Source organism: Lates calcarifer, linkage group LG4 (genome assembly GCF_001640805.2).
Source record: "Lates calcarifer isolate ASB-BC8 linkage group LG4, TLL_Latcal_v3, whole genome shotgun sequence".
NCBI lineage: Eukaryota > Metazoa > Chordata > Actinopteri > Centropomidae > Lates > Lates calcarifer.
The window spans coordinates 1,669,584-1,697,564 of record NC_066836.1 but is presented as its reverse complement, the minus strand read 5'-3'; the positions used below and the strand labels follow the sequence as shown (position 1 = coordinate 1,697,564).

The window sequence follows — 27,981 nt, the reverse complement described above, 5'->3', positions numbered from 1 at the left end:
CCTGCCAATCTCACGCTCCATCATACCTTCACCCATAAGCAAGATCCTGAGATACATGAATCCTACATCTGCTATCTGTCAGATGTTTGTCAAACAGCAATTATTAAAGGTAAAGTGAGGGTTCACTGTCCTGCTCAGGAATACTTGATACTTTCCATGTTTGAATCTGTGATCAAACCCAACATCTTTCCGTTCTCTGAGAGCCTCTCGATGTTGAGGCCAGGCTGCCACTCACTGAGCTCCTTCTTTTGTCCTACAGAGCTGACTTGAACCTGACTCCTCAAGCTTCAGTCTTTGCTGGAAAATGTCTTAGGTGCTGAAACTAAAACCCCTCAGGTCTGAGCATCCCATTCAGAGACCCATTCAGCCCTGAAATAATGGTGTGGGAGGAAGCAGCACTTTCACAGGGTTAATCACTCATCTCACAGGCCCTCGCGCTAGATTGAATTCCTGCATTATGTCAGCTGTGTGGCCTATGGATTCACCAGCACACTGTCAGCATGTGTGAGTCCTCCCTACACTCTCTGGTTTCTGCCACTCACACACTGTTGACCTTCACAAAGACTGGGGCTCAGTATTAAACCTCTGATCAGATATTTTTGATTTAAATAACCAATTGCCTCCAACAGAAAGTTTTACTTTCTGTCCCGTTCCTTTGTTTGTTAGGATTAGAAATGCTGTTTCATTGTGACTCTGAACGACCATCGACCATCATGAAATGAACATTTAAAGTTCCTGACCTGACCGCCCTGATGACCAGTTTCAGTGTGGGGATCATCTCCTCCAGGAGGATGTCTGGAGGGAAGCCCCGCTCCTCTAAGGCTGGATCTGCCAGAGCTCCAGCATCTGGCAGAGACCAAAGACGGTTAATAACCATCTCACTGTTTGGACATGAACTAAAACCTTCCTTTTGTTTTCATGAGCTTTGTACCTTCAGAGCTCTGGCGGAGTGTGTAGGCCTTCATGCGGAAGGCGGTGCGGAAGCGTTCCCGGTTACTGAAGCCAGCAGGTTTGGGCTCCTTAGAGGGACTTTCCTCGATGGAGTCGGCGTTACCTATGAGCTTCTTTCCCATCCCAACTGATGGTCTGGCATTGGGAAGGCGAACGCGCTCCAGTAAACTCAGTTTTTGGCTGAAATGGGTGAGAAGAGAGAAGACGTCATGATGAAGTCATATGATGTGACTGGGCCAACTGCTCGACTGAATGTTCAAACTAAAGTCTCAGGATGCAATTTCTTCAGTGGCTAAGGTTTGTCTCAGTCTCAGCTCAAGGTCCATTTAGCTGCTGTTCTGGAGCTTTCAATCATATAACATAATCTTAATCACATTATTTCACCCCTGCCTTTCCCTGGTTACCAAATTTAGAATTTGAGAATCTCCACACAAACACACCAATCAGCCATGACTATTTCTCTGAAACGGAAGCTACTTTTCACCAGTGGCCAGCTCACTTCTTTCTCTAAAACTCATTAGTCTTGGTTATAACTGAGCTACAGTAAGAGAAGACGAGTCCACCAAGGTTTGCTTGATGTAAATTTAGTCAGTTGTTGATGGTCATCACAGACCATCCACGTACAGCTCAAGATTTATGACCATCCTGACTATATGTATGGTCCGTATGCATTGATGAACACGTCTGCTTATGCAGACACTTAATGTAATATATTTTTGGATTATAGCTGCACCTTTACTGTGATTGTGCGTCTTTCTGGGCCTGAACAGTCTTAAACCAACAATCTCTCAACAAAAAACTATCAGTGTCTTCTACAGGAATCACCCGTCTCATAGTTTCAGCTCCAACTTTCCTTGCTCCTGACTTTCCTCTCACAGTGGAGTTAAAGTCTTCATGGTCTGCTGCCTCAACGTAACAATGCTGCTCTCCTGGCAGAAGGAAGCCTCAAAGAGCTGCGAGGAGATTGGTCTCCTTTATTGTCCAATGGCTGACAATATTTGGCAGCACAAAGACCAGAGCTCCCTGGGTAAAATAAGACTCCTGTGTGCCTTGGAAGAGGCAGAGAGGCGGGGTAACCGGAGCCGACAACTGCCCGAACAAGGCCTCTGAAACGTGGAGCGTTCTCAGCGACTTTGCTCCCACAGCAGACACACAATATGAGTCTCTATGTTGCCTTGGGGCAGAATAGGGACAGCAGATTACAGCGCTGAGAGGCCGCAGAATAGGAAGCTTTAAAGGAAGAGAGAATCTCTTTCTGAGTGCTCCTCTGCAGAATAAAGAGCAGAAAATTAGATGTGATTATCCTGTGGCTCTGTGTAAATGAGGCAACACACCAGGAAAAAGTGAATGCTCCTTATCTCCCACAGCTCTGACTTCCCAAGAAACACACACACATTTTGGTTTACTATACCTGCACTAACCTGCATTGACAATAATAAAGGACAATTCTGTTTTATCTTGGTGTTAACTTGGGATGATCAGATTGGTTGGAAACAAACCGACAGTTTATCTAGATGATCTAAAACACTAAACACACAGCAGAATAAAACCAGCTTTATCCTATTCCTAACTTGTATTTTTACTTATATATTTTGTGGATAAAATATTACACATAACCTCTAACACTATCCAATCCAATCCAATACACTCTAAAATAACCCTATACTGTAGTTGAATCATCAACTTGAAAGTGTCAACAATAACATGTAAATGTTTTTTTTACATGTAAATTGAAGGTATTTCTATTTTCATGGTATGTTTTGCACTGTTAAAAAAAAAAAAAACCTACTGACGGACCTCACTTTGCTTACTGTCCTCACTCCAAAGAACTCAAACATGGTCCTCACAATGATAGACAAACAAGAAGAAACACACACTCACACAAAATTGACTCTCAGATGGGATATAATTTTCTCTCAGTGTTGTGTTGAATAGACCACACAGTGCCGCTGGATAACTCAGATAAAAGGTCTAATATCACACAGTGCTGGGAAACACACACACACACACACACACACACACACACACACAGTAAGTGGCTTATCGCCCTCTTGTTGGACATCGCAGCTCTGTTGTAGTTTCTGGCCGTCGTCCACCTCTTCGCTCAGAGCAACAAGATAATGTCAGACTGCTAATTTCCCAGCCGCTGATCCTACAGGGGACTTTAAACTCTCTCCAACTTTGTTTCCCTCTACATTCTCCACCATCTGTCTACATCTTTGTTCCTTCCTTCTTCTCTTTTTACCCCACCGTTATGTTTTTACTTCTTTTTTCCTTCCTTTTCCCATTATTTATCCACTTTTCTCCATCCTCCTCAAGCTAGACACTATAAATAACTAGACAATACTGTGGTTTTTTGCCACTGTTTTCACCTCTGTTTTTAGTTTACAGATAGCCTTTCAGTTTTATCTTCACTAACCTCACCCTGTACTGTTTTAAGTTGGAAGCAGACATCTCAAACAAACAGATATCTCAAAAACTGGACAAATGAAACCAAGACTAAGTGCAGAGACAGAGACCTCTAGATGTTTTTGGATGATTTGGCTTAACTGACCCTGAAAGTTCAGCCCATAAAACAATCACTATTCCTAAAGTGAACTGACCATCCCCCTCCTCTCTATCAGCCCGTGTATCAGGGCTGATGTTGTTGCTGCTCAGTAGCTTTTAGCAGCAGTAACTTAATCCTACGCGTTGAACATGGCGGCTCAGCGGAGGCCAGGAGGCGTCAGAGCAGAACGCTCCTCTGTAATCAGCCTGTAATTAGTTAACAAAATACCACACGTACCAACAGTGCTGCGGACAATACAGACTGGAACTGACAGTACATATTTGACATGGGTTGTTATGGCTGAATGCAAATGAAAAAATGCACTGAGCCGTTGCTGCCAACGTTTAAAGCTGTGAAAAGATTAAATTAAAGGAACCCTCTGGTATTTTTGAACCTGGGCTTTTTATATTTTATTTGTAAATGATTGATAGGTACAAAAATCTTTAAATTAGTGCTGTATTGATCACGAACAGTGCACCTGGCCACCACCAGCAGCTGCTGAAATGTAATCTAAGGAACGATCGCCCTTGTAATTGTGTAATTGTGTAACATTCAGTGTTGTACAAAGTATTCAGATTTTTTATATAAGTAAAAGTACCACACAATGACACAAACACACTAACAGATGGAGGCAGTGGCATTCCAGCAGCTCCTGCATTCTGCTTGGTTAAATTACTGTTTTTGTCAAAGGAGTCTGGTATATACAGTATAGTGACATATGTAAGATTCCACATTGTACCTGGTGCCTTAATGTGACTTGCACTCTATTTAAGCCCTTGCCTCTATAGGGTATTTCTACAAAATGAAAAAGTCCTTCTGTGCCGTTTTCATTTTCACTCCTAAATTAATTAATTTCCCCATCTGTTTTTTTTTACAGGCTTCTCTAAATACTCAACAAATACACAAGTTAACAGCAGACATGACACTTAATGATTGTGTCCTGTCAGGAAGTATTAACAGAGAAGAACACCAGCTAAATGTATAAAATGTTTAAAATATCAGAGTACGTATTCAGTTTTCTGAGGTCAGTGGTCACCAGATTAGGATTTCTCCTACATCCCCTGTGAGATTTTCTTGACGTGTTTTGATGTAGAGACTCATTAAAATCCCTCTGCACGACGGAGCAAAAAAGAAAAATCATCAAACCCAGAGACCCCATCTCCAGCCCTAATTACTTGATCTAAACTGTCATTCATAATTGAAACATAACTAATGGACTCCTTAATAGGTTTCTAAAAAAATCTCTCAGCCTGAATGTCATCAAAGTAGCTGATGTGGAAGGCAGTGCTATTAAAGAGCGGGAAGAGTGGGCGTTTTATATCACGATTCACATATTTACCACAGCCATTAGCCCAGAGATTTATTTGACTTGTGAATTAATATAGGAAGCTATTTAAAAGTGGATGGTGAGGGGGGTGTATTCTAGGAAACCTTCATTAGTCTTTCCAACATGTAAGGCTAATTAAAGCGCCATCAGAGGTCCTATACTCGGGCCACAGCTCAGCGTGATTTACAGTATCTGTACAGGGGATCAAACAACAGTGACCTACCTCGCCATGGCCTCCAAGTGATCCTTCCTTCGGACGGGGAAAGAGAAAAAGTACAAAGTTAACTAATGTGATTGTAATTCATGTTCAGGACTGTTAAACAGGAATATGCGCCACATGGCTCTGTGATGTGATTCTTTTTATATTTTGTGTTATTTACCTGAAACAGGGAAGAGAGATGACTGTTTCATAAAATCTCCACGTGGCAATGAGGTCCTCCCTGATTGGATTAGTGGAATAATATCGCCAGGCAGACTTTAACAGAACAGAGACAGAAGAGTTCAAATGGGCAGCTTGATATCAACTGTATGATTAAATCAGATCTACAGGTTTAATGGCCTCGACGAATGCTAAATCAGTAGGAGTCCAGAGAGAGACCGGACCATGTCAGGTGGTTGTAGTTGATGTCAGGTAGCATCTCACCTGGATGAGCCCGGCGGCTGGATGTCTGCGCTTCTCAAAGTGCTTCTGTCTGTGCTGCTCCTGGACCTTCAGAGCCAAGCCTGAACCCAGGATCCCCTGCAGCCAAAAACCCAGTCAACAACACAGAAAACCACGAGGGAGGGTTATCCTCCACAGTTCATCAGAAAAAGGTTCAACATCTGGAGCTGTAGAGTCTGATCTGTGATGACAGGTATCCTGCTGCTACTACGATCCTGCTCAACACCTGCTGCTATATTTAGAAATTATTAGTCCTGCTTCTAGTACTTTGACTTCTTCGGTGGTAAAATACTACACAGTGTAAAGGAGCTGTGACAGTACCGTGGTATGTGTAGATGGTGTAACTCTAAGTTCTTTAATGTGCTTTGTTAATGTTGCAATTAAACACTAAGTGGAGATAAACTGCACCAGGTTCTTACTTGTGACTTTTGAAGCTAATCTCTTAAACTGTACATGCTCTGTTCTAAAAAAACTGATTGTGAATTCTACATTCTCAGCTTCATAAAGACAGATAACATGTAATTCAGTGGTATGTTCTGCAGTGATGAAGAATGTACAGGAGAGTGTACCCACTGCAGGCAAAGCGAAGAAGGAAACTCCGATCAGAGCAAAAGTGCCGGCTAACAGTCTCCCAGCCCAGGTCTTTGGGGTTTTGTCCCCATAACCAATGGTGGTCAGAGTGATCTGCAGAGGAGACAAACACAGATCACACTTTACTCCCAATATTTTATAAGTTCTAAATGAAAACACCTTTAAATTTAGTTCCTCAACAGTAGCATAGAGGAGTGGCAGTGTTACAGTCTGTGTGTGAAATGTACAGCAGGTCTGCGGTGAACCTTTGACCACTGTATCGATCCACTGAAGGCCGATTCACTGTTTTAAAGGGTCACAGCATCATCAACAATAAGCAGCCAGCAACGATTGAGCATCTTGCTCAAGGACACTTCAGCGGGGGCAGATGTTTGCCGTCATAGAACTTGACCTGAACTTGAACTGAGGGACGGTCTCTTTAATGAGGCCGTCCTGCTGTGCAGAGCTTCTCTAACCAGAGGCATTCATTATAAAGCTCAGCCAACACACAACTGTTCTCCAACAAACCACCAACAGTTTTTATTATTTGTCCTCCAGAGTGAACAGAACAACAAAATGTCCAGTTTGTCTGCAGTGGACTGAACACAGGACTGCAGCAGAATATCAGTGGAGAAAAGCTGATAATTGTTTTTTGGCAGATATCCCGCGTTTGGACCAAAACCAAAAGTTATCAGTTGATCATTTGGTCAGACACCATCTGTTCACCGAGCTGCAGCCAAAACCACTCACAGCGCCGAAGGTGTCGAACTAACTCCAAACAGACAGGACGAACAATCACCTCACAGCAGAAACCATCCATTTAACAAGTCATTTAGTCTCACAGTCAACGTTTAAAGACTAAACCGTTGCTGAGAACTGATTTCCATCAGAATTCTCAGAGAAACTGTTGTAATGTTACGTACCAGCCCCCACCACAGAGCGTCGGCGTAGGTGTCGAAGTCTTGCGGTTTGGGCTGAGCGGTGGGATTTTCGTGGTTGGACACATCCATGGAGACGTCGTCCTTCTCCACCAGGTAGACCAGGAAAGATGCCAGGATCAGGGACAGGAAGCCAATGTACCAGGCTGTGATCAGCTCCTGCACAAACAAACACATTATACTTTAAACTGACACTTAGACAGATACAATAAGCGGCAGTGGTGGCTAACTGGTGAGCGATCTGCCAAGAGGAAGAGTACACTCGTGTCATCAACTACACAACATCTTTTTGTGTTGTTTGAGTTGCAGGTCAGCCTGTAACAGGGAACTTAGATGTAGCTGAAAAAAACAACATCCAGCAGCATAACGTTCGTTAAAAAAAAGCAGATTTAAAGTAAATTCAGTTGAATTTCTACCTTACCATCACTACAGCTCAATGCAGGACGACTACTGAAGCCACACTTCTGCATCGGAGCACACAGACTACATCCAGTCATGTTAGTTTGGATGATATCACTGGGGTTAATATATTTGATCTGTGCTATTAAAGTTTAACCAGCAACAAAATACATCTACATGTGTTCATACAGCAGCTAGCTAGATGCTAAATCAGAGATGCTAAATGTAAGCTAGCTAACACCATGTCATTGACAGTTTGAGTTTGGTTCTGCTCGAGGTTTCTTCAGTTTTTCTTCTCCACTGTCGCTCTGTCCACTGTGGAACTGACTTGACTTGAATTTAAGAGGCTAGCTATCATGGTGCTAGCTCCGCTGTGATGCTGTTTCCTCCTCAGTTTTCTGTTCATACAGACTGTAGGTTAGAGTTTGATTCAGCAACTGATTGAGGAGAGTTCATCTGTTCATCTAATCTGTTTCTATTTATTTATTTGGTTTCAATCAATCAATCAAAATATTTCACAAGTTTTCAACTTGGAATATTTCAGTCACACTTCTCCTGCGGCTCAGATCAGCAGGTGACTCCTCAGTTCCTTTCAGCTCACACTTCAGCACATTTTAGCTCTTTCAGTGCCTCATCTTTTTGTAGAAAAGTCGTACATTCCTCCTCTTCTTCACATTTATCTTGCTTCAACTGCTCCTTCACTTCTCAGCTCCCAGCTCACACTTCCCTCAGTACCTCTGCCCTCCTGTTAGCTGGAGGTCAGTGGAAGTCAGGTCCATTCCTACCTTACTATGTGCGTAGATGGCGGAGCCCAGCAGTTTCCAGGTGCCTCCTCTCCGGTCCATGCGCAGCATCCGCAGGATCTGCAGGAAGCGCAGGCTGCGCAGGGACGTGGCCAACACATTACCCTGGTTACGTACCGCCACCACTGGCACCGAGGCAATCAGCACGAAGATGTCTGAGACGGAAGAGACGGGAGACAAATTCACTCAGAAAAGATCCTCGATGTAAGGCTTTGATCAAACCTCTAATGAGTCTGACCTGAGACAGTCATTAAGTCTCTTTATGAGATGATGAGTTGTTAATTCTTTATAAGAGTCGACTTAACATTAAGACATCTTCAAATGTTATTAAACAGACTGAGATGTTTTAATACAAAGTTATTTCAGTTTCTGCTCATCAGTGTTATTGTCTACAGAGGTCGACAAAGGTCACAGATTACTCAGCCTGGTTTTACTCCTGGTTTGTACGGAGCAGACTGTGAATGCATCACGTTAAAACAAGCTTCTTCTCCCTGTAACACCTCATAGATATTTACAGGCTCTAACTGTGATGCTCCTGCTCTTCTTCTTTAACGCTCAAGCATTTTTACGATTCCTCCTCCTCACCTAAAATACACAGGGGTTTGCGAGCGAACTTCAGCCTCCCCCTCCATCCTTTGTAGCGACAGCAGCATCCCGCCGCCCAGATCCTCAGCGCAAACTCTGCTCCGAAGATGAAGATGGCAAAGGTTTCCTGCAAACGGTTAAAATCAAAACCACAGAGAGGAAAACTGAAAGTTTTATTTTATTTTCAGCCTTATTATTCCACCCTGTTTTACTGCATCATGTTTATATTCTTAACCTTTTAATGTATTTATCTACACGATATACACTTTGACGTGATGCACTTAAGCTGCATTTTCTGTACATTTATTAATGAGCCATGTTTTTCCCAGTTAATTAAATGTTTACGACATGTGATGTACCTTCGCATCTTTTGCTCAAAAATAACGACTGCAGCCGTTGATACAGTCGTAAAGAAACTGGATAAATTTAATAATTATCATCTCAAAATGGCTCCAAATACTGAGCAACACTCAGTCAGCAGTTATAAATCTCAAGTGCAAAGGATTTTAACAACAAAATCGATTTGTCCAAACCCACAGAAACACTGTCAGGCAGAAACATGTATCAGATGATGCTCAGGACATTTAAAATACGAAAATACTGCAACCATAAAAATATGTTATCTTGTGTTAGAAATTTGCACTCAGAGTAAACAAGACATAGAACATACAGAATAAGTGACAGTCATCTCACCAGTATCACCAGCCAGTGTGCAGACACCTTCTCATGTTCCCTGAATGTTGTCAGAATGGCCAGAATCAAACAGCCCAGGACGATTAAAAACCTGCAGACACACAAAAACATCCAACAGTTCAGAACACACAGCAGAGACCGACAGCTGTTTCTATACTGAACAGACGTGGATACAATAACACAGATGTGCATTATTTGTCTTCTCATGTTCCACCATGAGTCAGTGTCTGAACCTCACCACTAGAGAGCGCTGCATCTCTACTGTTGGCTTTACATAAAACACAACAGCTGCTTTTATCACCACAGTAAAGGTCTCTCTCTCTCTCTCGTAAATTTGAATAAAAGTACTTTTTTCTGACTCAAAGGAACAAATCACACAGTCTGTATCAGCTGCCTCTTCATGTCAGATGTCCTTCTAAAACTGACATTTAAGACCTTGAAAACTTTAAAACTCATTCATCAGTGTTAAATGTTTAACACAGATTTCAGCCCAATAAAGTTCAACTCTGGCCTTCAAACGGTGAATACTGTGCCTCATGAAATTCTGCATTTTAAAAAGGTTTAGCTGAACTCTGTTAGAGAGCCATTTTCATATTCAACACTGTGATGTGTTTTATCAGCTATGGCCTGTATGTTAAATATGCTTGGCTTAGCATAAAGACTGGAAACAGGTGGAAACAGCTCACATGCCTCCGTCCAGACGTCACAAAATCCACCAACCAGCACCTTTAAATCTCACTGATTAACACATTATATCTCAGTTGTTTAATCCACACAAAAACTGATTCAGAAAAATGACAAGTTACTGTTTTACAGGGGTTTACCTTCCAGACTATTTCTCAGTAAATAATGTGTTAAGAAAAAAGCAAAAATACCTGAAGTTTACAAAACAAATTAAAAACAGAAAGCAGCAGCTGCTACAGTTTGACAGAGAGACAGAGTGAAACAGGACAGTCAAAGACAAAGAGCTTAAATATTAGAGGTGTAATGACTCCACAGTATCAGCTGCCGCTTGTTAAGCTTTTGCAATGGTTCTTAAAGCTGTTGATTTATTATTTATGATAAAGCTACTGTAAGTTAACATAAATGTGTGTAACTTGATATCTTTGCTGTATTTTATGTCCTAACGAGATCAAATATTCATTTACCTTCAGTTTAATCCAGTGTTATAAAAGCTGAATGATCCACTCCACTCCTTTCTTTACCCTAACATCTATATTTAGCACCATCACAGCTGAAATTAATTGGATACACTCACACAAACGGCAATGTAAATGTTCCTGTACACTACAGTACACCCTGGCTCTGTTCCAGATAGTCTGGAGTTAACCACCCTGCTATGATATATGATGCAGAACCACAGTGAATAAACTCAACCCGTCACAGAAGTGCTCAGCAACGCCACCAATTAACATTTAGCCAGCACGGCGTGTCCAATATTCTCCACCATCAGCTCTGTGGAAAAGGTTATTTTGTTCTTTTTCAGCTCGTTCGACAGCAGCTGGCTGCTCCCACAGCTCAGGCCTGGGTGCTGTTGCTGGCTACACAATGGCAAAAACTTACATATAGCAGCTTTAAACTGTAGTACACAAAATTAAATCCTGCACAGCCTAATCCTAAATAAAGGTTTCTTTTGCTACTGCAAAATAACAGATGTCCAACTTCATTTCATTAAAGTTTTTACATCTGTTGGACTAAAACAGAGAGAAGTGCATTTTGCATCTTATTTTGGAATAAATCAGGTAATAAACTGAGTACTCATTATATTTTCTACAAAACCAATTATTGATAAAAAACCTGTTTATTCTGCATTTTTAGATGCAGATGGAGCACAGTTCAAACATGAAACTTGACTAAGACTGTAACAGTTTCACATTGATTTCCAAACTAAAATCTCTGATCACTGTTGCTGTGTCCAGCTGCCAAAATTCACAGGAGATAAAAATATCGACTTTTAGTGTCAAACTTTAATTATAAATCTGTTAAAATCTGATGAAACAGTGGACCTAAAAAAAAAAAAAACCCATTGATTGCTCTGCTCCATTAGCCTCCTTCTCTAAACCTCCACCCTCTTCTTCCTGATTCTACGTCCTAAATCATTCATGGCCCGTTGTGTTGCCATTAAGCAGTGTTGACATCTCTGAGAAGTTTCTGAAGTGCTGCACAACCATAACATCATGAATATTTTACAGCCAAACAGCCTGGAGAGTTTTACATAATTCACCTGAAGGAAATGATAGTTGAGAGTTGGCAGACGCCTCCTGATTGATGTGTGTGGAGGTTGTGTCTCTCTTCATGTTTGACTCTCAAAAGTCATCAAAGCCTGTGTTTTACCAGACTTCCTGTCCCCTGGACTGAATTGGAGCATTTCTCCCTCAAAGTTATCCAGAGGACGGAGATAATCCTGGAGCGAGCGGAGGACGTCGATGTTAACTCGATATGATCCAACAGATACTGATCTGCAACACAGTCAGCTTCCTATTCGTCTTCAAATAGTTTGTTCAATAAGGCGCACAGAGCGACGTCGATGGCCATTAGACCTGACACATCAAGAGGAGCCGGGCGGAAGCCAAAGAGTGGGAAAAATAAAACACGAGGCTCATCACAGCTGTGATTCAAAGTCAACTCAACTTTAATTTTCTTTAATCACCCCTCACTTGATCAACCCACCTACAGACCAAACACAAATACTCTGAGATGCTGTAAAGAAGACTGTAGGAAGCTGTAATGCAGCTTTCTAAATGTGTTGTGTTCTATCTCTAGATAGAAGAGCAAGTAAAAATCAGTCCCTGACAAAAATGTAGACATAAAAAAACCAACAATAAAAGGATAAATAAAGATAAGAAACACTAAGAACAGTCCTGACAGGAGGGTCCGTGTTCATAACGGCCAATCGATTTTTATGAACAGATGAAGAGCCTTTTCCAAGTTTTCCATTTTGGAAAAATGAAATCAGAAAACAAAGAACTTTTATTTTTGTTTCATGTTAGCACAGAAAAATGAAAAATCAGTTACGGGCTTAAAAACCGTCTGTTCTGTCGTACGTTATTTTGTCCTGGAAGTCACCCAGTGAACGATAGCACTGGATCCCTGTAAGCTAGCACAGTCCTTGCTGCTCAGCTAAGGCTAATAAAGCCTTAGCTAGCTATTTTCGCTGTTTTTGAGCAGCACAGATAAGGACTCCCGAAACACAAAGATGTGGGCTCTCAGCAGGGTGTTTCTTGCTCATCTATTTTCACCTTAGCTTGGTGAAGATAGCTATCTAAGGTTAGCATTATTAGCCTTAGCTGGGCAGCACAGAAAAGGACTGTGCTAGCTTACGGGGATCTTGTGCTATCGTTCATTGGGTGACTTCCAGGGCAAAATAAAAATAAAAATGACTGTAACTGATTTCTCATTTTCCTTGTGTTAACATAAAACAAAAATTAAAACATACTAGTTGTTCTTTGTTTTCAGATTTCATTGTTCCGAACGAAAATCGGAAAACGGCTCATCATCTGTTTTCCCACCCCAAAATGAAAATCGATTGGCTGTTATGTACACGGACCCCAGAGGTAGCCGTGTAGCTGATGGTGTAATGCTGCTGGATGCTGCCACTGTTACGCTTCATTACCTGCTGCTGGACAAATAAATGAAGCATCGAATCCAATCTGTGTTGTGATTGGCAATCAAAGTGTTTCTGAGAGAGAGAGAATTTTTTTTCCATCCATTTTCTTTGTGTGAAGGGAAAGAGCCAGCGGCTGCAGAAGCAAAGTGTTTGTGTTTGCAGGAGTCGACATGGTGTCTCAGGTGGAACTGGTGAAGGTAAAAGCAAAAGCAGCCCTTAACAAAAAGATGAAGTGTTGCTTCACTGTCCTCAGAAACTACACATCACAGCCTGTTACAGGTACTTGCTGTAAATGACTGAGTGAAGAAAAATAGATGTTAAGTGTGAAAAAGACACAGGTCACAGTTGCGTTGATTGAGAGTGCAAACAGCAGGAGGAAATGCTCTGACTCTGACTTAATGCTCTGCTTGAACTTACATTCACTTACTTTCATTTATCTAAAGATAAACTGACCTCAAAGCAGCTGTAACTTATATTTTCACACAGAGAATCATCTCCTCTCTGCTTTATGGAGCTTCATCCTGAGTTTCCTAACAAGTTCAACATATCAGCAAACAAATCAATCAAAATCTGCTGCTTGTAACTGCCCCTGTTACCTTTAATTAGTTGATGTGTTTATTCAGACCTGCCCTGGATGGATGTTTTTATCTGTTATTATAGGTCATAAGTCTGTAATGACGAGAGCAGCCCACCTCTCTCTCTCCATTAATCCACTTTCCATCCCTCAGCCCAGCAGAGGCTCAGTCCTGCTGGGCTCCCCGATGCTGATACCACCCCTGAGGATTCCTAACAACCAATTTGCCGCTGAGATTCAATAAAGAGAGTGCAGACGATGCAATTCTGACAGTTAATTTGCTCTGCGATATGCAAACATCGGTGGGAAAGGACAGCGGCGGCGGCAGCACGCCGTTAACGACTGCAGTCACAAGGACAAGATGAGAGGCGGTGATCTTCATCCAGCCGAGGATCTGAGCAGAAGTTTGATGCCACAGTGACAGCCAGTCTGCAGAGAAACAATCCTGCTACAGAGTCAAACACCTCTGACATGATGAAATAAAGCTGATCAGGCCTGAATGTTCACCACAGTCTGACTTCTCCGATTCACTGAGATGAGTTTTCTGAGAGCAGCTTTACAACGTCTCCAGAAACTTTGTCCACAAAGAGTCAAACATCATTTACTCCTGCTTCTGTCAGCAGCACAGCTTCAGTCCAACCTGGGCTGATCTGATTTATCTGAATGACCTCAAAACACATTACAGATAAATGAGTTACTGCAAATATCAGATTAAAGCAGGGACGTGTTTCTGCTGTGACGTTAACGACGGCGAGGAACAAAAATATCTACCGTTTTTATTCATCCTCAACTTTAAACCATCCCTCCATTATCACACCTCCAGCTGCAGGTGGGATTAGGAACAAGGACTTCATCTACTTCCAAAGACTGAGAATAATCTGCAGTAACACCATCTAGAAACTGGATTAGAGACGCGCTAACTTCTCTGGTGTCTCTGGTATCAACTGGGGAGAAGCCCAAGTCAAAGTTCTGACAGTGTAGGACAATAAAGTGAATCTTGAACCTTAATAAATAAAATAAAGTAGTGAGAGGTTTTGTCTGCAGGCTGCAGTGAGGTGACACAAACATACAAACTCTAAAACTGTAGAGGTAAGACCATCATGAAGGGCAGAGATCAGCTGACACTGACCTGACATCAGCCTGAGGGAGTGAAGACAAACACACTTCACCAAACTTTATCTTCTGACTCTTGTTTTTCACTCACTGCAGATGAGAATCACTCCTCATCTCACTTCCTGTCCTCTCAGCCTCTCCTCCTGTTCACACCGCCTCACGCTGGGTCTTACCTTTATGGACAACATGACAGTCGGATTATTTAGGAATTATTTATGTTGTACTCTCTCAGCTCTCTCTCATGGGACGCTGCAGTGACCCCAGCACCACCCCTCACCCCGACAGGAGGTCAAACCTGCAGGCATTTGCAGTGATCCTGACAGGAAACGGCGTTGGGAGTGATGGATTTCTCCTCCAGCACCTCCCTCCCTTCCGCCCCCCTCCCTCCTGCTGTGGGACGGCTCAGCGGTGGGAAAGGAGAAAAGGATATTCAGGCTGTGATTTGGGATCTGCTGATCGTGCAGAACACGGCGTCTGACCGGGAATATCCTCACGCCTGGATGTGGTGGCAGCTGTGTGTGAGGGAGTTTCCATTCCCACATCCAGCATCAGCACCGTGACAGCTGACAGCCTCACTGACAAACAGAATAAACACTCTGATGCTGAGTCCTGACAGCTTCACACTCACACTCTCTGAGCAGAAAGAGTTAAATTATTTGTAGACATTTTCCATTTCATTACATCAGAACAACAAAGCAGCACTGGGACCTTGTTTCCACCTGCTAGAAACACATCATCATGATCAAGTCTGAGACAGGTGTAAATCTGCACACCTGACTCCACCTCCAACCTGGAAATCACTGATTCTGTATCAGTGCATTGAACTATAGGAGCCAGGATTTTGATTCGAAATGGTCAAAATGTTAGTTAATGTAGAAATTTTCAGAAATGTTCTTTGTGTCAACACATAGGAAGCTCCAACAACATTACATCCAACAACCTGTTCCACAACATCAGCATCAATGAGAGATTTAGTCCAATGGTGCAGGTGACACTCTCTCACTCCATTTGTTTAACAGAACTATACCTGAATGTACAAATGATCTCCAGGCAGGAGAAGGTGGTGCCCTGTACCTCCATCCTGATGGAAACAACTTGTATTCACCATATGAAGGGTGTGATATGTCGGTATCACACCGACCACGTCAGGACTGACCCTGCAGAGTCAAGATGTGCTGTTGTTGATCTGAGTTTGTTCTTTTTAAATACAGACAATGAAAAACACAGAGCAGTGAAGCAGAAAGTGAAAATAACCTCCACAAATGAACGATAAAAGAACCATGATTTGTCCGTCCACTCCAAACTTAGAGTAAGTGACACTTCTAACCCTCGGTCACGTAGCAGAAGGAAAGGAACCTTGTAAACTTGTAAAAATGGCGGCAGAGGAAGGAGGACACAGATGTCAAGTCTGTGTCTGATTGGAAACGACACCTATTAAAATTCATGTGAGTGCTCTAATTTAAGTATCTGATTTAAGACACTGCATGTGTTTGTCTTCCAGCTCTACCTGTTTAATTTGCACATGGAGATCTGATCAGATTGTGGCCAGAAACTAGAACGAACGCTGGTCGATACCAAACAAAGACAGGACATTTATCAAGAAACACAGTCACCTCCTTTGTCTTTTGCTGCACTTTAAACAGTAAACATCTGAACTTATGAGACCAAATATCAGTCCAAACCAAAAGTCCCAGCAGCACTGTTTGGGAATATGCATCACAGTATAAAGAGACGCAATGAGTACGTTAAGATGAGTCCTGGGGAGTAAAATAAAAAGGTTTATCCTCTGTGTGGCGGCCATTTTAAGGTCATCTCAGTCTCTGCTTTACAGCCTCAGTCAGGACTCAGCTGTCCTCAGTCTAAGTCTGGATGAAAGCTGACGAGGCACAGGGTGAAAAGTCAGAGTCAGAGGATTCAAACAGTCAAACAGCTTCATCCTCTGGGGAGCAGGAAGGTCTTGACCTAATTTAATGACAGTCCATCCAGTCTGAACATGTTTGGACCAAAAGAACAGATCAGAAACTCCAAACTTCATCTTGACTTGCAGATTTACAGCACTGCAACAACATGACGTGTTGTTTTTATCTAAATTTACTTTCTTTTCTCTAACGTACTTTGTTTGCGTCAGAACTTATTTGTGTAAACACAGCCTCGCTTTGACTCTACTGATTCATTTACTTTGTGTGTTTACTCACTCCCTAACCGATGTTTGAACAGCACAAACGAGGTCATTAGTTGAACTAATCTGATTCATTAGAGCTAATTACGGAACATTTGTTGAATGAGCATCACAGCATCAGAGAGCTTCCTCCAGGAGCTGAGGAGGAGCTTCACCGGGACGTGTTACCTGCTGGTTAATTCACTGAGAGTTGACGGGGCAGTTTGGAGTTTTAGCAGCTGATGTGACTGTTGGATCATAAAGCTTCCCCGTCCTTGGAACGAGCCAATCAAACTGACAGTCCCGTCATGGAGTCATCTGTTGCCCCGCGGCCTCGTGGGACCAAACTCAGCGGTTGGAGGAGATCAATGAAGCCCTTGTTTAATCTCTCCTTCTGTGTCTGCTCAATAAAGATTTATGGGGGTTCAGCGCTCTCCTCTGATGTGAACAGGGACGTCACTCGGCTAAAAACTGCAGCGTGGTTTAAGAACCGGATTAAAGTTTTCATGCTGTTCTTGTTTTTGGTTCAGATGAGCAGAGTCACTACATGAGGAGGGTTAGCAGCCAAAGCCAAAACAGAAAGACCTCGTCCAATGAAAATCAAGTTTTCAACCTTGTTAACATGTTCATATAGTTGATTTTTCAGCTGGACAATAAAGTTCAAAATAACCTCCTAGCCGTTTATTCTGAATCCTTCACGTTAAGTATTTTTCTACAGTCGACATTAATCAAACAGGTTCATGCATCAGAGAAGGAGCAGAAAACACAGCAGCAGATTACAGTGAGGGAAAGGGAAGTTTTATAGTTCACAGGTGAGCAGTTCTGACGTCTGGTTGAAGTAAAATCTGTGTGAAAGCCGTTGTGGTGAGTTGGACGATGTGAACTCCTGTTCTCTCTGGGTCATAACCGTCCCTGCACCTCATCCTGCCGCTGATACGAGGCGGCAGCCGGAGAAATGGAAGCAGCAACACGCAGATCAGTCACAGAGATCGAACTGCTTGGCTCTAACAGCAGAGACCTGACAGGACGAGCTCTTACTTCTAAACCTTACAGATCAGAACCATTTACATTTACTTTCAGACAGTTACACCCAGGTTACGTGTCGTAAACCTCAGACAAACACGTGGTGGGTCAGATTCTTTCAGTTGATAGACTGATCCAGATCCTGTCCTTAAACAATAGTGATTCTTCCCCCAGTTTTTCATCTGCAGGGGAAACTGAAGCACTTGGTTGACCTCATCTTTGGGGAGTTAAGGACCAAATCTCAAATCCTGAGTGCTAATTATCTTAGGTTTCCTAGCCGTATAATTAGGGTCATTCCAAAGGAAATGAGGTTCAGTAACGCCTCCCTGCCCCATCAGTAATGGAAGGAAAGTTGAGTGGAAGATAAATATGACTGCCAGAGTCATACCTCAGAAAAATCTGAATGTTTCTGAACTGAACCAGAACGAAGACAAAATGAATCTGACAAACGCTTCGACCAGAGTCTAGAAAAAATAAAATCCTTTACTTAAATAAAAACAGGAACAAGAGAAGTGAAAGTCAGTGCAGGAGAAAAGAAGTTCAGTTCCCAACAGTAACATTAAAGACAAATGGATGAAAACCTCCAACTGACAGATTGGGGTTTTATGTTTTCAGATCAGGTGAGGAAAGGAAGGAGGAAGGAGGGAAGGATTGACAGAAGGGAGCAAGAAAGGAAAGGAACACTGACAGAAGAGACAAAGAAAAAGGAAGAACAGATAAAATGTAAATGGAAAGAAAGACGTGAAGGAGGAAGGAAAGACAGAAGGCTCAGGGAAAGGGAAGGGAAAAAGACAGAGAAGACAGAGAAGTAGAAATGAAAGGAAGTGAGAAAAAAAGAAATTGAAGAGGACAGAAGGAGGGAGGTAAAGGAAGAAGTATAGAGGGAAAGAAGGATGAAAAAAAGTGCAAAGGAAAAGAGAGAAAGATGTGGAATGTGGAAGTCAGAAGTGCAGAAGAAGATGGACAGAACAACAGTAGGAAAGAAGGAAAGGAAGAAGGGCAAAAGGAAACAAGGAAAGAAAGGCGACCAGAATAACAAGCAATGGACACAAGAAGGAAAGAAAGAAAGGAGGAATGACAGAAGGAAAGAAGGAAGAACAGCAGGAATGTGGAGAGAAAGAAGGAAAAGAGGAGGGACAGAAGGAAACAAGGGAAGGAAGGAAGGAAGGTCTTACAGGGACATGAACAGATTTCAGTGAGACTTCATACTGTGTGTACAGTTACTGCTACAAGTGCTGAGTAACTTTGACCTGTGGTAACTGATCCCTCCTAAAGGGCATCACTCACTCATCGATCAATACTGTTCCTCATTCATCAATCAGCCGCTCGCTGTCACACCCGTGGCCCTGTTCTCAAGTTATGATGAAAAATCACGCTATTAAACGTCCCGGAGGGAAGAGGAGAGGCTCTCGCTCATTCACGCAGCTTTTTAATGAGCGGCCATTTGTGTTTGTTTACCGCAGTTATGAAAGCAGATTTATTGACCCAATTCCAAAAGCTGTGAGTGATCGTCATCGTCCGCAGGGAGCGAGCGTCACTACGATCAGCTGTCTCTGAGTGGAGGTAAAGGCAATGAAAATTAATGCGACGTCCATCTGGTTTCATCCCGATGAGTGGATGGTGAAGGGAGGAGAGAGAAACACAGCATATTCCTGATATATACTCATTTTACTTTATTAATTATGATTGTTTCACTATCAATACCAATGCAACACATTTTTCCAGACCTCACCTGAACGTGCTTTACTAAAATACTGTGTAAAACTGCTAAAAACTGGATTTAAATCAGGAACTGATTTTAGTCCCTTAACTCCAGTCTGATATTTACTTATCATTTTACAGCTACAAGCTCCACTGATGCTCAGTACGAATGAGAGTTAAAGGACCAGTGTGCAACATTTACATCTGCTGCCAGAAATGGAATATAACATATGTAAGTATGTTTTTATCACCTGAAACTAATAACTGTTGTGTTTATGTTCGCTTGGAGCAGGTCCTCTTCTGCCATGTTTCTACGGTAGCCCAGAACGGCTATAGCTAAATGACCAAACCTCCTCACTTCACAGAGTAGTTGATGCTCTAGTTTGTCAGCTGATGGACACCGTAGACTCTATGACACACTTGGAAAAGGAGGGACGAAAGGGTGGATACTCAGCTAGTTGCAATCTGCATTTTCACCACTAGATGTCTCTAAATCCTGCACACTGCTGCTTTAAGAGATCCAGGTGGATAAAATCACTCGGTTTCTTCAAACTCATTTTTGGTCTCACACCTGTCTGAGCTGCGTTCACTGCAGTGACAAAGTGAGGAGAAAAGGCTTCTCTGTGCGCCGCTGTCTAGCTAACTCCACCGATAGTGCATGCGAGGCGTTTAGGAGCATCAGTAAATTATGGCAACTACCGATGTTCTGCCTGTGAGGCGTTTACATCCTCTTTCTTTATCTGATGATGAATATTAAATGGTTTGATGAGACACTACACACAGTACATATATACAACAGTCCACAGCTGTGTTATTCAGCAGGGCCTCCAATGATCCAGAACCTTTTCACTCAGTGCATGTGATCAGCAGAGAGCCTGACTAGGTCTCCGAGGGGTTTCGCCTGCCAAGGGCTGTAATTTGTCACCTGAGTGCCCTCGAGGCCGGGGAAGCCATTACTGGCTCGGCAGGAGGAGGTGTAAGCCATCAGTGTCAGCCGGCCGACGTCGCTGTTCATTAGCACAAATAGGCCTCGGCTCGCTAACTCTGATATCTGACTGTCCCTCTGTCTGTCTGTGTCTGAAATCACTCCCTATTTACTGTACAGTGCAGTATATTTACTGTCCACCACTGTGTTTGAACGTGTACATTTATCTACTACTCCCAAAACGATCCCAAAATGCAATGCTCTGCAATTTGATCAAAGATGAGAAAATGTCTGTTCAGTGACACTAATGATGCAGAATGATGATTAGAAAGTGTCTTAATTTACTGGCTCTGTTTTATTACTGACTCTGATTGACTGTCCATCTGTCTGACTCTGTCTGTCTGGAGCGAAGGGAAACTTCTTTGTTCAGAGACATTAAGCAGCTCGAGGCAGAGCGGCAGAGAAACTTTCACCAACAAAATATCTGAGTACAACAGCAAATGAACTGTTGTGTTCATGTTTAACATGAGGCAGATGATGATTATTTTGAGGGTCATATAAACTGCTGTTCCTTCCACTGTGGAAAAACACCAAATATTAGATAAGTGTGTAACAGTGGAAGTTCCTACTGTAACTGTGTTACTGCCACCTACTGGCTTGGAGTATAAACATCCAAATCACAGTGATAATTTCACAAAAAATCCTCAGTGCTGATATTAGCTCTAAAAATCCAGACAGCACCAAGTTGGAGGCGTGTTCGTTGTCAAAAATATTAAAATATTTATTTAAATTCAGATCTGTTTCCCCTCCACTGAACCTTTAAAACCTTTAGGTAAATAAAATCCTTTCAAAACAAGGCAAACAATGATAAATTCCATCCAAATAAATAAAGCTTCTTCTTTTACTGAGGTTCAACCTGAACGACTTGATTTACACCTGCTTCACCCAGCTCTGGTTTCGATGAGGATTTCAGACTCTCTCCCCGAACACATTTGACTGAACGAATCTACTAAAACTAACATTTTGAGAACAGTTTTTAACGTGTGATTAGCATGCTGTGTTACCTTCTGCCTCTGGTGTAGTTTATCTCTTTAACTTGTTTTGTAAAACATCTTTGAGCACTTTGAAAAGTTCTCTATGAATAAAATGTACATTATTATTCAGTCATTTATCCTTATGAAGCTGGATGTAGAAAGTGGAGTATTTCAATCATTTATCTTTAATCTCATATATGTATCAGAGACAAATGAAAACAAATCAAGTGGGCGTTTATTTGATTTCCGCGGGCGCAGTATAAATGTCATGTGAGGTTAAGTGTTTTATACGAGTTGTATTGGATCAAAAAAAGGCAAAGATTGAGGTCTGAGGAAAATGTTTCCATCTGACAGAGCGACGTGGAGAGCAGGAGAACGAGTTGGGCTGGTTCCATTTCCAGGAACAGCAGATTTGCTGCAGCAGAACAGATGATGATCTGTTTTCTACTAAATATTGATTTCTTTGGCCTACAAAGATAAATTAGAGCCTCGTCCTGGTCGCTCAGCTTAGTTAACCTCTAATTTAACATTCATGTAAACAAACCACTCCTGCCTGAGTCTGTCAGATCCTCTTTGTTAACATCTTAGGAGCTTTTTTATAACCACTACTCCAGACTGGACTTATTTGATGGTTCACCAGACATTGTTCCTGTAAGAATCCACCCGTCTTATCGGTTTTAATCGGTGCTGCTGCAGCAGGAGAGAGTCCCACCCCCACTAACAGACACACTGCAGATTCCAAATTAGATTTCCAAATGAAATTTCCAGAGAAAACACTGGAGCAAAAGAATCCAACAGGAGTAAATGAACACTCAGTCCAGATAAAGCTGGATGTTTCATCTCTTTTATCTCGTCTCTTTGGCTTTTGTGCAGTTTACTGATATTAAACTGATACTAAAGACTCAGTTTAAATCCTTTGGTCCTCCAGAATCAGGTGAGAGCATGAATCATCTCAGGACTGACACAGGTCCAGGATGGGTTCAGTCTGATTTAGCACAAAGACTTTTTCAAATGATAAAAATAAATGAATTAAATGCTTGGACATATTTTTGCTGATGTGTTTTGGTTCTGGTGACTTTTATTTGTCCTGACTAAATAATTTATATGACTCGTACTAATGTAGATGAAAACCTGATACTTCTTAGAACAAGTGTCTGAGGAAATCATAGTCCACATGTAAACTCTTCAAAACGTCTGAACTCCAGCTCTTTGTATGGCGGCTTCCAGTCCCTTCTGAATGGGTAAATGAGAGGCAACTTTAGAGGTGTCTCAAGTGTGATTGTTACATAAATAAGACTGGACAGCAGTGAGGGGACGTTCAGCAGTCACAGATTGGTTCATTAACAGTCTGATCCTCGGCCAGAGGTGGCCGCTGTCACTCAGACTCGAGTCTTTTCTCCGGCAGAGCAGAGGCTCATTACAGAGCAAAGAAGTCTCAAGTCCACCTGACAGAGCTGGAAATCACTGCGCTCTGACCTTGGCGGGTCAGGGTGGTGATGCTTGGAGGCACACTCATTAATCCTGGAACACAGTGGACATGCAGTACTGTTCCAGCAGAGTACAGTAGAGACGGATGACGCAGATGGACAGGAGGCAGCAGGACTCCAAGGAAAAGATCAGAGATATTGAAAAAAGGATGAGGTGGATTTCACAGAGCAGGAGATGAGTCCAGAGATGATGTAGAAGTAAAACTGATTCACCGGTGCAGGATAAACAAAGCTCGACATCCTCTTGTTGTTTAACATGACACACACACCTCACACACTCTACTACTGCCCCACCCTCAGCAGCAGAGCTCACTCAGCCCATTAATGCTGAATTCATACACTGTGTATTTCAAGCCTGAGAGCTACACGACTTCCCACTACACCGACAAAAAGCCACATTGCACAGATCTGACAGAACTGAGGCTGACACACACTGAAACTACTGTGTGTACACATGCTGTGGGGGACGATGGAAAATCTTTATGCTACAGAATACAGTGATATTTAAACAAATTGAAATGGTTTTCTTAGTTTGGAGTGGAAGAATATGAGCAGTCCAACACCTTCAGCATGAACTTATCACCCTGCATCAATGGCCGCCCTCATTAAAGGAGCTTTCAGACAGCGAGTGGCTGCGACCGCCGCCTCCATTGTTTTCTACATAAACACGACGGCAGCGCAGAAGCAAAAGCAAGGAAGGCGTCTGCCTCTCTAATGACTGGCAGCACTTTTTCTCGCTGCTGTCGGAGTTGATGAACCGACAGATCAACGGAGAGAAAACGGTGTTGGAGCAACATCAGCTTCAAAGTCTGATTCAAGCAGAATGTCTGGGTTGCCCAGCGGCAGACGCAGCTGCAGCCGCTCGCTGTTTGAAAGCACATTCATGCTCTTGTGATTGAAAGTGGGTGAAGTGGAGGCAGCACTTTAAAGCCTGTCACACGGCTTTGGAGTGACATGTTCAACTGTCACATACGACCGTCATGTTCAGGCGTTCAACATGAGAGGATGAAGACGCAGCGCTGCCCAGAGGTCGTATTCTAACGGCTGAAGCTCTAGGTGCGTAAACAGCTGTTTATGCTAACGTTGGCTATGTAGTGATAGCAAAAACTCACATATAGCAGTTAACTAATAATTTCAGCTCTGTCTCATTAGATTACACTAAAGGAAGTTCTTATTATCTAAATGTCTGTGTGTTATTTTGCAGAGCAGTCAGAGGCAGCACATTAATGAGGTGCTGTATCATTGCAGCCCCCCCCCCCCCGCCTTCACTCCACTGGGCATCGGATGACATGCATTGTATGTCTCCATGGCAACAGCTGCTCATTCCACTCTCACTGGAGCATCCCTCTGTCTCCAAATCACCATGGCGACACCTGCTTGCTCACCCCCTCCCCACCCAACTGTCGCTCCTCTCAGGGATCACCAGTCGTACCTCTGTGTCTGTGTGTGTTTCCATGGTGACGCTCGGTGCCACGGGGTGAGCAGGTTCAAGGTGCGGCGTGCGGCACGGTGCGGTGTGATGTGATTGGTCGGTGTTAGAAGTGGAGGGTTGTTTCCACTGAGGTTCAGAGCAGACGGCAGATAGAGTAAACAGAGAATCCTCAATGACTCACCCACACATCAACATGTAGTCTGCTGTCTTTAACCTGTAACTGAGGATACGTACAGCTAACGATTAGTTCCATTATTGATCAGTCTGCCAATTATGTTTTTTACTGATAAATAATCATTATAACCTCCTGATATCCTGCTTTCGTTGATCAACAGTCCAAACATTAGTTTATATCACAAACAATAAAGAAACGCATCAGATCCTGACGTCTGAGCAAATATTTGACTTTTCTGCTTAAAAATTTATCAAAATAACTTGCCAATTAATTCTGCTGATCAACTAATCGACTAAGTGACTAATCACTGCAGCTGTAAATGACATAAATATATTCTGTTGATTAAATATGTAAATTGAGAACAAATAAACAAATTTTTCCTTATTTGACATTTTCAGGTCAATTCAACAGTATAGTGAAAATATACATACATAACTTTCTATTTTTGCACAAGATATATAAATCCAAGCACTTTAATTGCCTTGATTTTTGATCAAGGACTCTGGATATTCTCCTAGCATTCATGTCACAACCAGAAATAATCACCTGATCTCCTGATGGATGGAAGAAAACTCCTCAGCAGGATTTCAATCACAACAGAGGGAGACCTGCAGCGAGCCGACGTGCCCTCAGGCAGCGGCAGCCAACAGACCGAGGGTCTGACTGACAGCTTCTGAACCTCAGCAGCCATCTTTGTTTCTTTGAGGCTGATGCCGACTGTAACGCCACAGCCGCGGAAACGCTGTGCTCTGATTGGCTGGAAGAACAAAGAGCATCGCATCGCAGCTTGTTTGGAGAACGAGCCACAGATGAACTGACACTTGTACTGACACCTGAACTTCTGCCAGTGAGCTCAACCTAGAGATCACATTTCTATACAACTATACTGCAACAGCAAATGTGTTTTGTAGGAAATGCAACTGAACGAATGAAACTGGACATTTATAAACCATAGAATCACCAGGAGGTGGTAGGGATGAATGGAGGACGTACAAAGCGTCCAACTGTCAAACCAAAGACTTAGAGTTCAAGGCTTAAGGCTTGGACATACTTCCAGTGTCTAGAGACAGCCGCAGACTTTTCTCTCGTTCCATTGCCACTACATTTAAGGTTCTATGTTGGTCTGGCTTCCAGTTGGTGGTGGTAATGCACCACCACGTTTTTCAACCACTATAAAAATCATCACCATTACTCTTAGACTACTAAAGCTAAAGCTCTTTGGTTGAGGTTCAGGTTGTGTCTGAGGTGAACTTTTTCTATATTAAACCAGACCAGGATCTTCCCTTATCCTGAACGAAGAGCTGTGAGTGTCTGAACAGTTGTATAGGCCATGAATGTAACTTCTAGGACACACCACTTCAGTTCTTTCAGGTATTCTGTCTCAGCCTCAACTTCTCACAGTTCTTGTACTTCAGCACTGACTGACACTTTAACTTATTTCAGCTGCAACTTCATTTACATATAAATGAATTTCAGAAGCACCAGAGGAAAATCGAAGGTTTTAGAATCAGTGTTTGTTCGTGTATTCGTCTTAAATGCTGCTGTGGTTCTCTGACTGTTTGAGCTGTCATTAGGTTCAGATGTCAGGACAACAACGATACAAACTCCTGGACATGTTCTCATGAGACGAACCTCAGTTCTGACAGAGACGAACAAGGTTCAAAGTGGAGAGGCAGTCTGGGTTTTCGTCCTTCTCAGTCTGTCGGGTTATTGAACTGAACTCTGGGAAAATGAGGTGAGAGGATCTAACCCCCACAGCTGTCAGTGAGGATGATGAGGTTTCGATCAGTGGACAGGAGGAAGAGTGGTTCTGTGAATCCCTCTGTATGCTCCAGAACACTGAGCATGATAGTTTACAATTTACATTTTATCACATCAGAAATATTCTGAGAAAATTGCCTTTTCGAATCTGCCTCAAAGATCCAGCAGATAATGTTTTCCTCCCTACTGTGTGGAGGTACAGGTCCAGACGCAGCACCGTATATTTCCCTGTGTTTGTATCCTGAAGGCGAGACAGTACAACCGGCAGGAATCTGTCTTCCTGCATCGATGGAGAGCTCTCGCCCGGGGTCATGCACGAATACGACCGACTCCCTCAGCTGTGACGGAACGAAAACGCTACCGGAGCCGCTCCGATTCTCATTTTAAAAATGTAAAATGGCAGTTTATCACAACACAAAGTCTTTTTATATTCAGCCCCAGAGAGAAGATATTAAAGGCACTTGTTTTGTATCCTGGAGGTGTGATGATGCAACCATCAGGAAGCTGTTGTCTTGCTGCATATAAACCCTGTTTGCTAGTAAACACTGGCAGTGAACTGAGGTACCAATAACATGAGGAGGCTGCGTTAAACAGTTATTGTTATGGTCAAAAAAACATGTTAAAGCCACAGGAAACACATCACACAAATTCTCAGTTTTAGTTGAAAGTCTACAAAATGCAAAACAATGCAGTGTCTCTGTCTGAGTTTCTAACTTCTAACTGAAGCTGTGTGTGACCTTCTAAAACCTGACTCACACTGAAAGATTTTTAAAATCTTGACTGATAGAAAATGTGAGAGACCACACACAACGGCAGATCTGACAGTTTTGTTGTCTTATTGTGTGTGATGTTTCGAGAGAAGACCAACACAGCTACAACAGATTCACCACCAACAACCAGAGTCTGGACTCTCACAACTCCAAATCTCACGACTTTAGAGGAAACAAACATGGCGGACGATGATGTCTCTTTGTTGTTGCGCTTCCATCTTCAGCCAGCTGCTTCCTAATTGGCTATCGTTCCGTTCCACGTGACAATCCACAGATTTCCTCTGTGTTCTCCCCACACAACAGGATTTCTGATCAGAAATATTGAACATGTTTAATATTTATCGGGGCGGCTCTGATCGTCTTCAGAGCTGATCAGGGAGAGTAAAATCAATCTGAACACACCTCACACCACAGGAGAATCTGACAAGATCATCTTTACAAATATCAGATAATCAGACCTGATGACTCAGGAGGGGGGATTCCCCTCCCATAAATGGAACAGAGAAAATAAAAACAGTATAAATAACAAAAATAAACAATAAATAATAAAGTGCAAATGCTGCCACTCAAACAATTTGCTGCACTCAAAAGTGGCTCGGCCTTCTACTATGCTAATTTCATCAGTCATGCTAGCCGCAGCTGGATACTGAGACAGGTTTACACCTCAATGAGAAATATCATCATGCTTTAACATCACAAGATCTTTAGCACGAGATCTCATCACAGTGAAAACAGTCACAGCAGAT

General features: G+C 42.5%; 1 protein-coding gene across 1 annotated transcript in view; it reads right to left on the bottom strand.

Moving 5' to 3' along the window:
• The window catches only part of kcnq3 (potassium voltage-gated channel, KQT-like subfamily, member 3), an 87,971-nt gene that overhangs the window by 10,743 nt on the left and 49,247 nt on the right, over positions 1-27,981 (bottom strand). Inside the window, exons 3-12 of the mRNA XM_018674932.2 lie at positions 9,476-9,566; positions 8,783-8,909; positions 8,180-8,352; positions 6,981-7,154; positions 6,061-6,171; positions 5,470-5,565; positions 5,207-5,301; positions 5,050-5,076; positions 932-1,131; positions 741-846 (exon numbers count right to left, since the gene is read on the bottom strand). Of these exons, the coding sequence (XP_018530448.1) occupies positions 741-846; positions 932-1,131; positions 5,050-5,076; positions 5,207-5,301; positions 5,470-5,565; positions 6,061-6,171; positions 6,981-7,154; positions 8,180-8,352; positions 8,783-8,909; positions 9,476-9,566 (1,200 nt within the window). The remainder of the gene's footprint in view (positions 1-740; positions 847-931; positions 1,132-5,049; positions 5,077-5,206; positions 5,302-5,469; positions 5,566-6,060; positions 6,172-6,980; positions 7,155-8,179; positions 8,353-8,782; positions 8,910-9,475; positions 9,567-27,981) is intronic.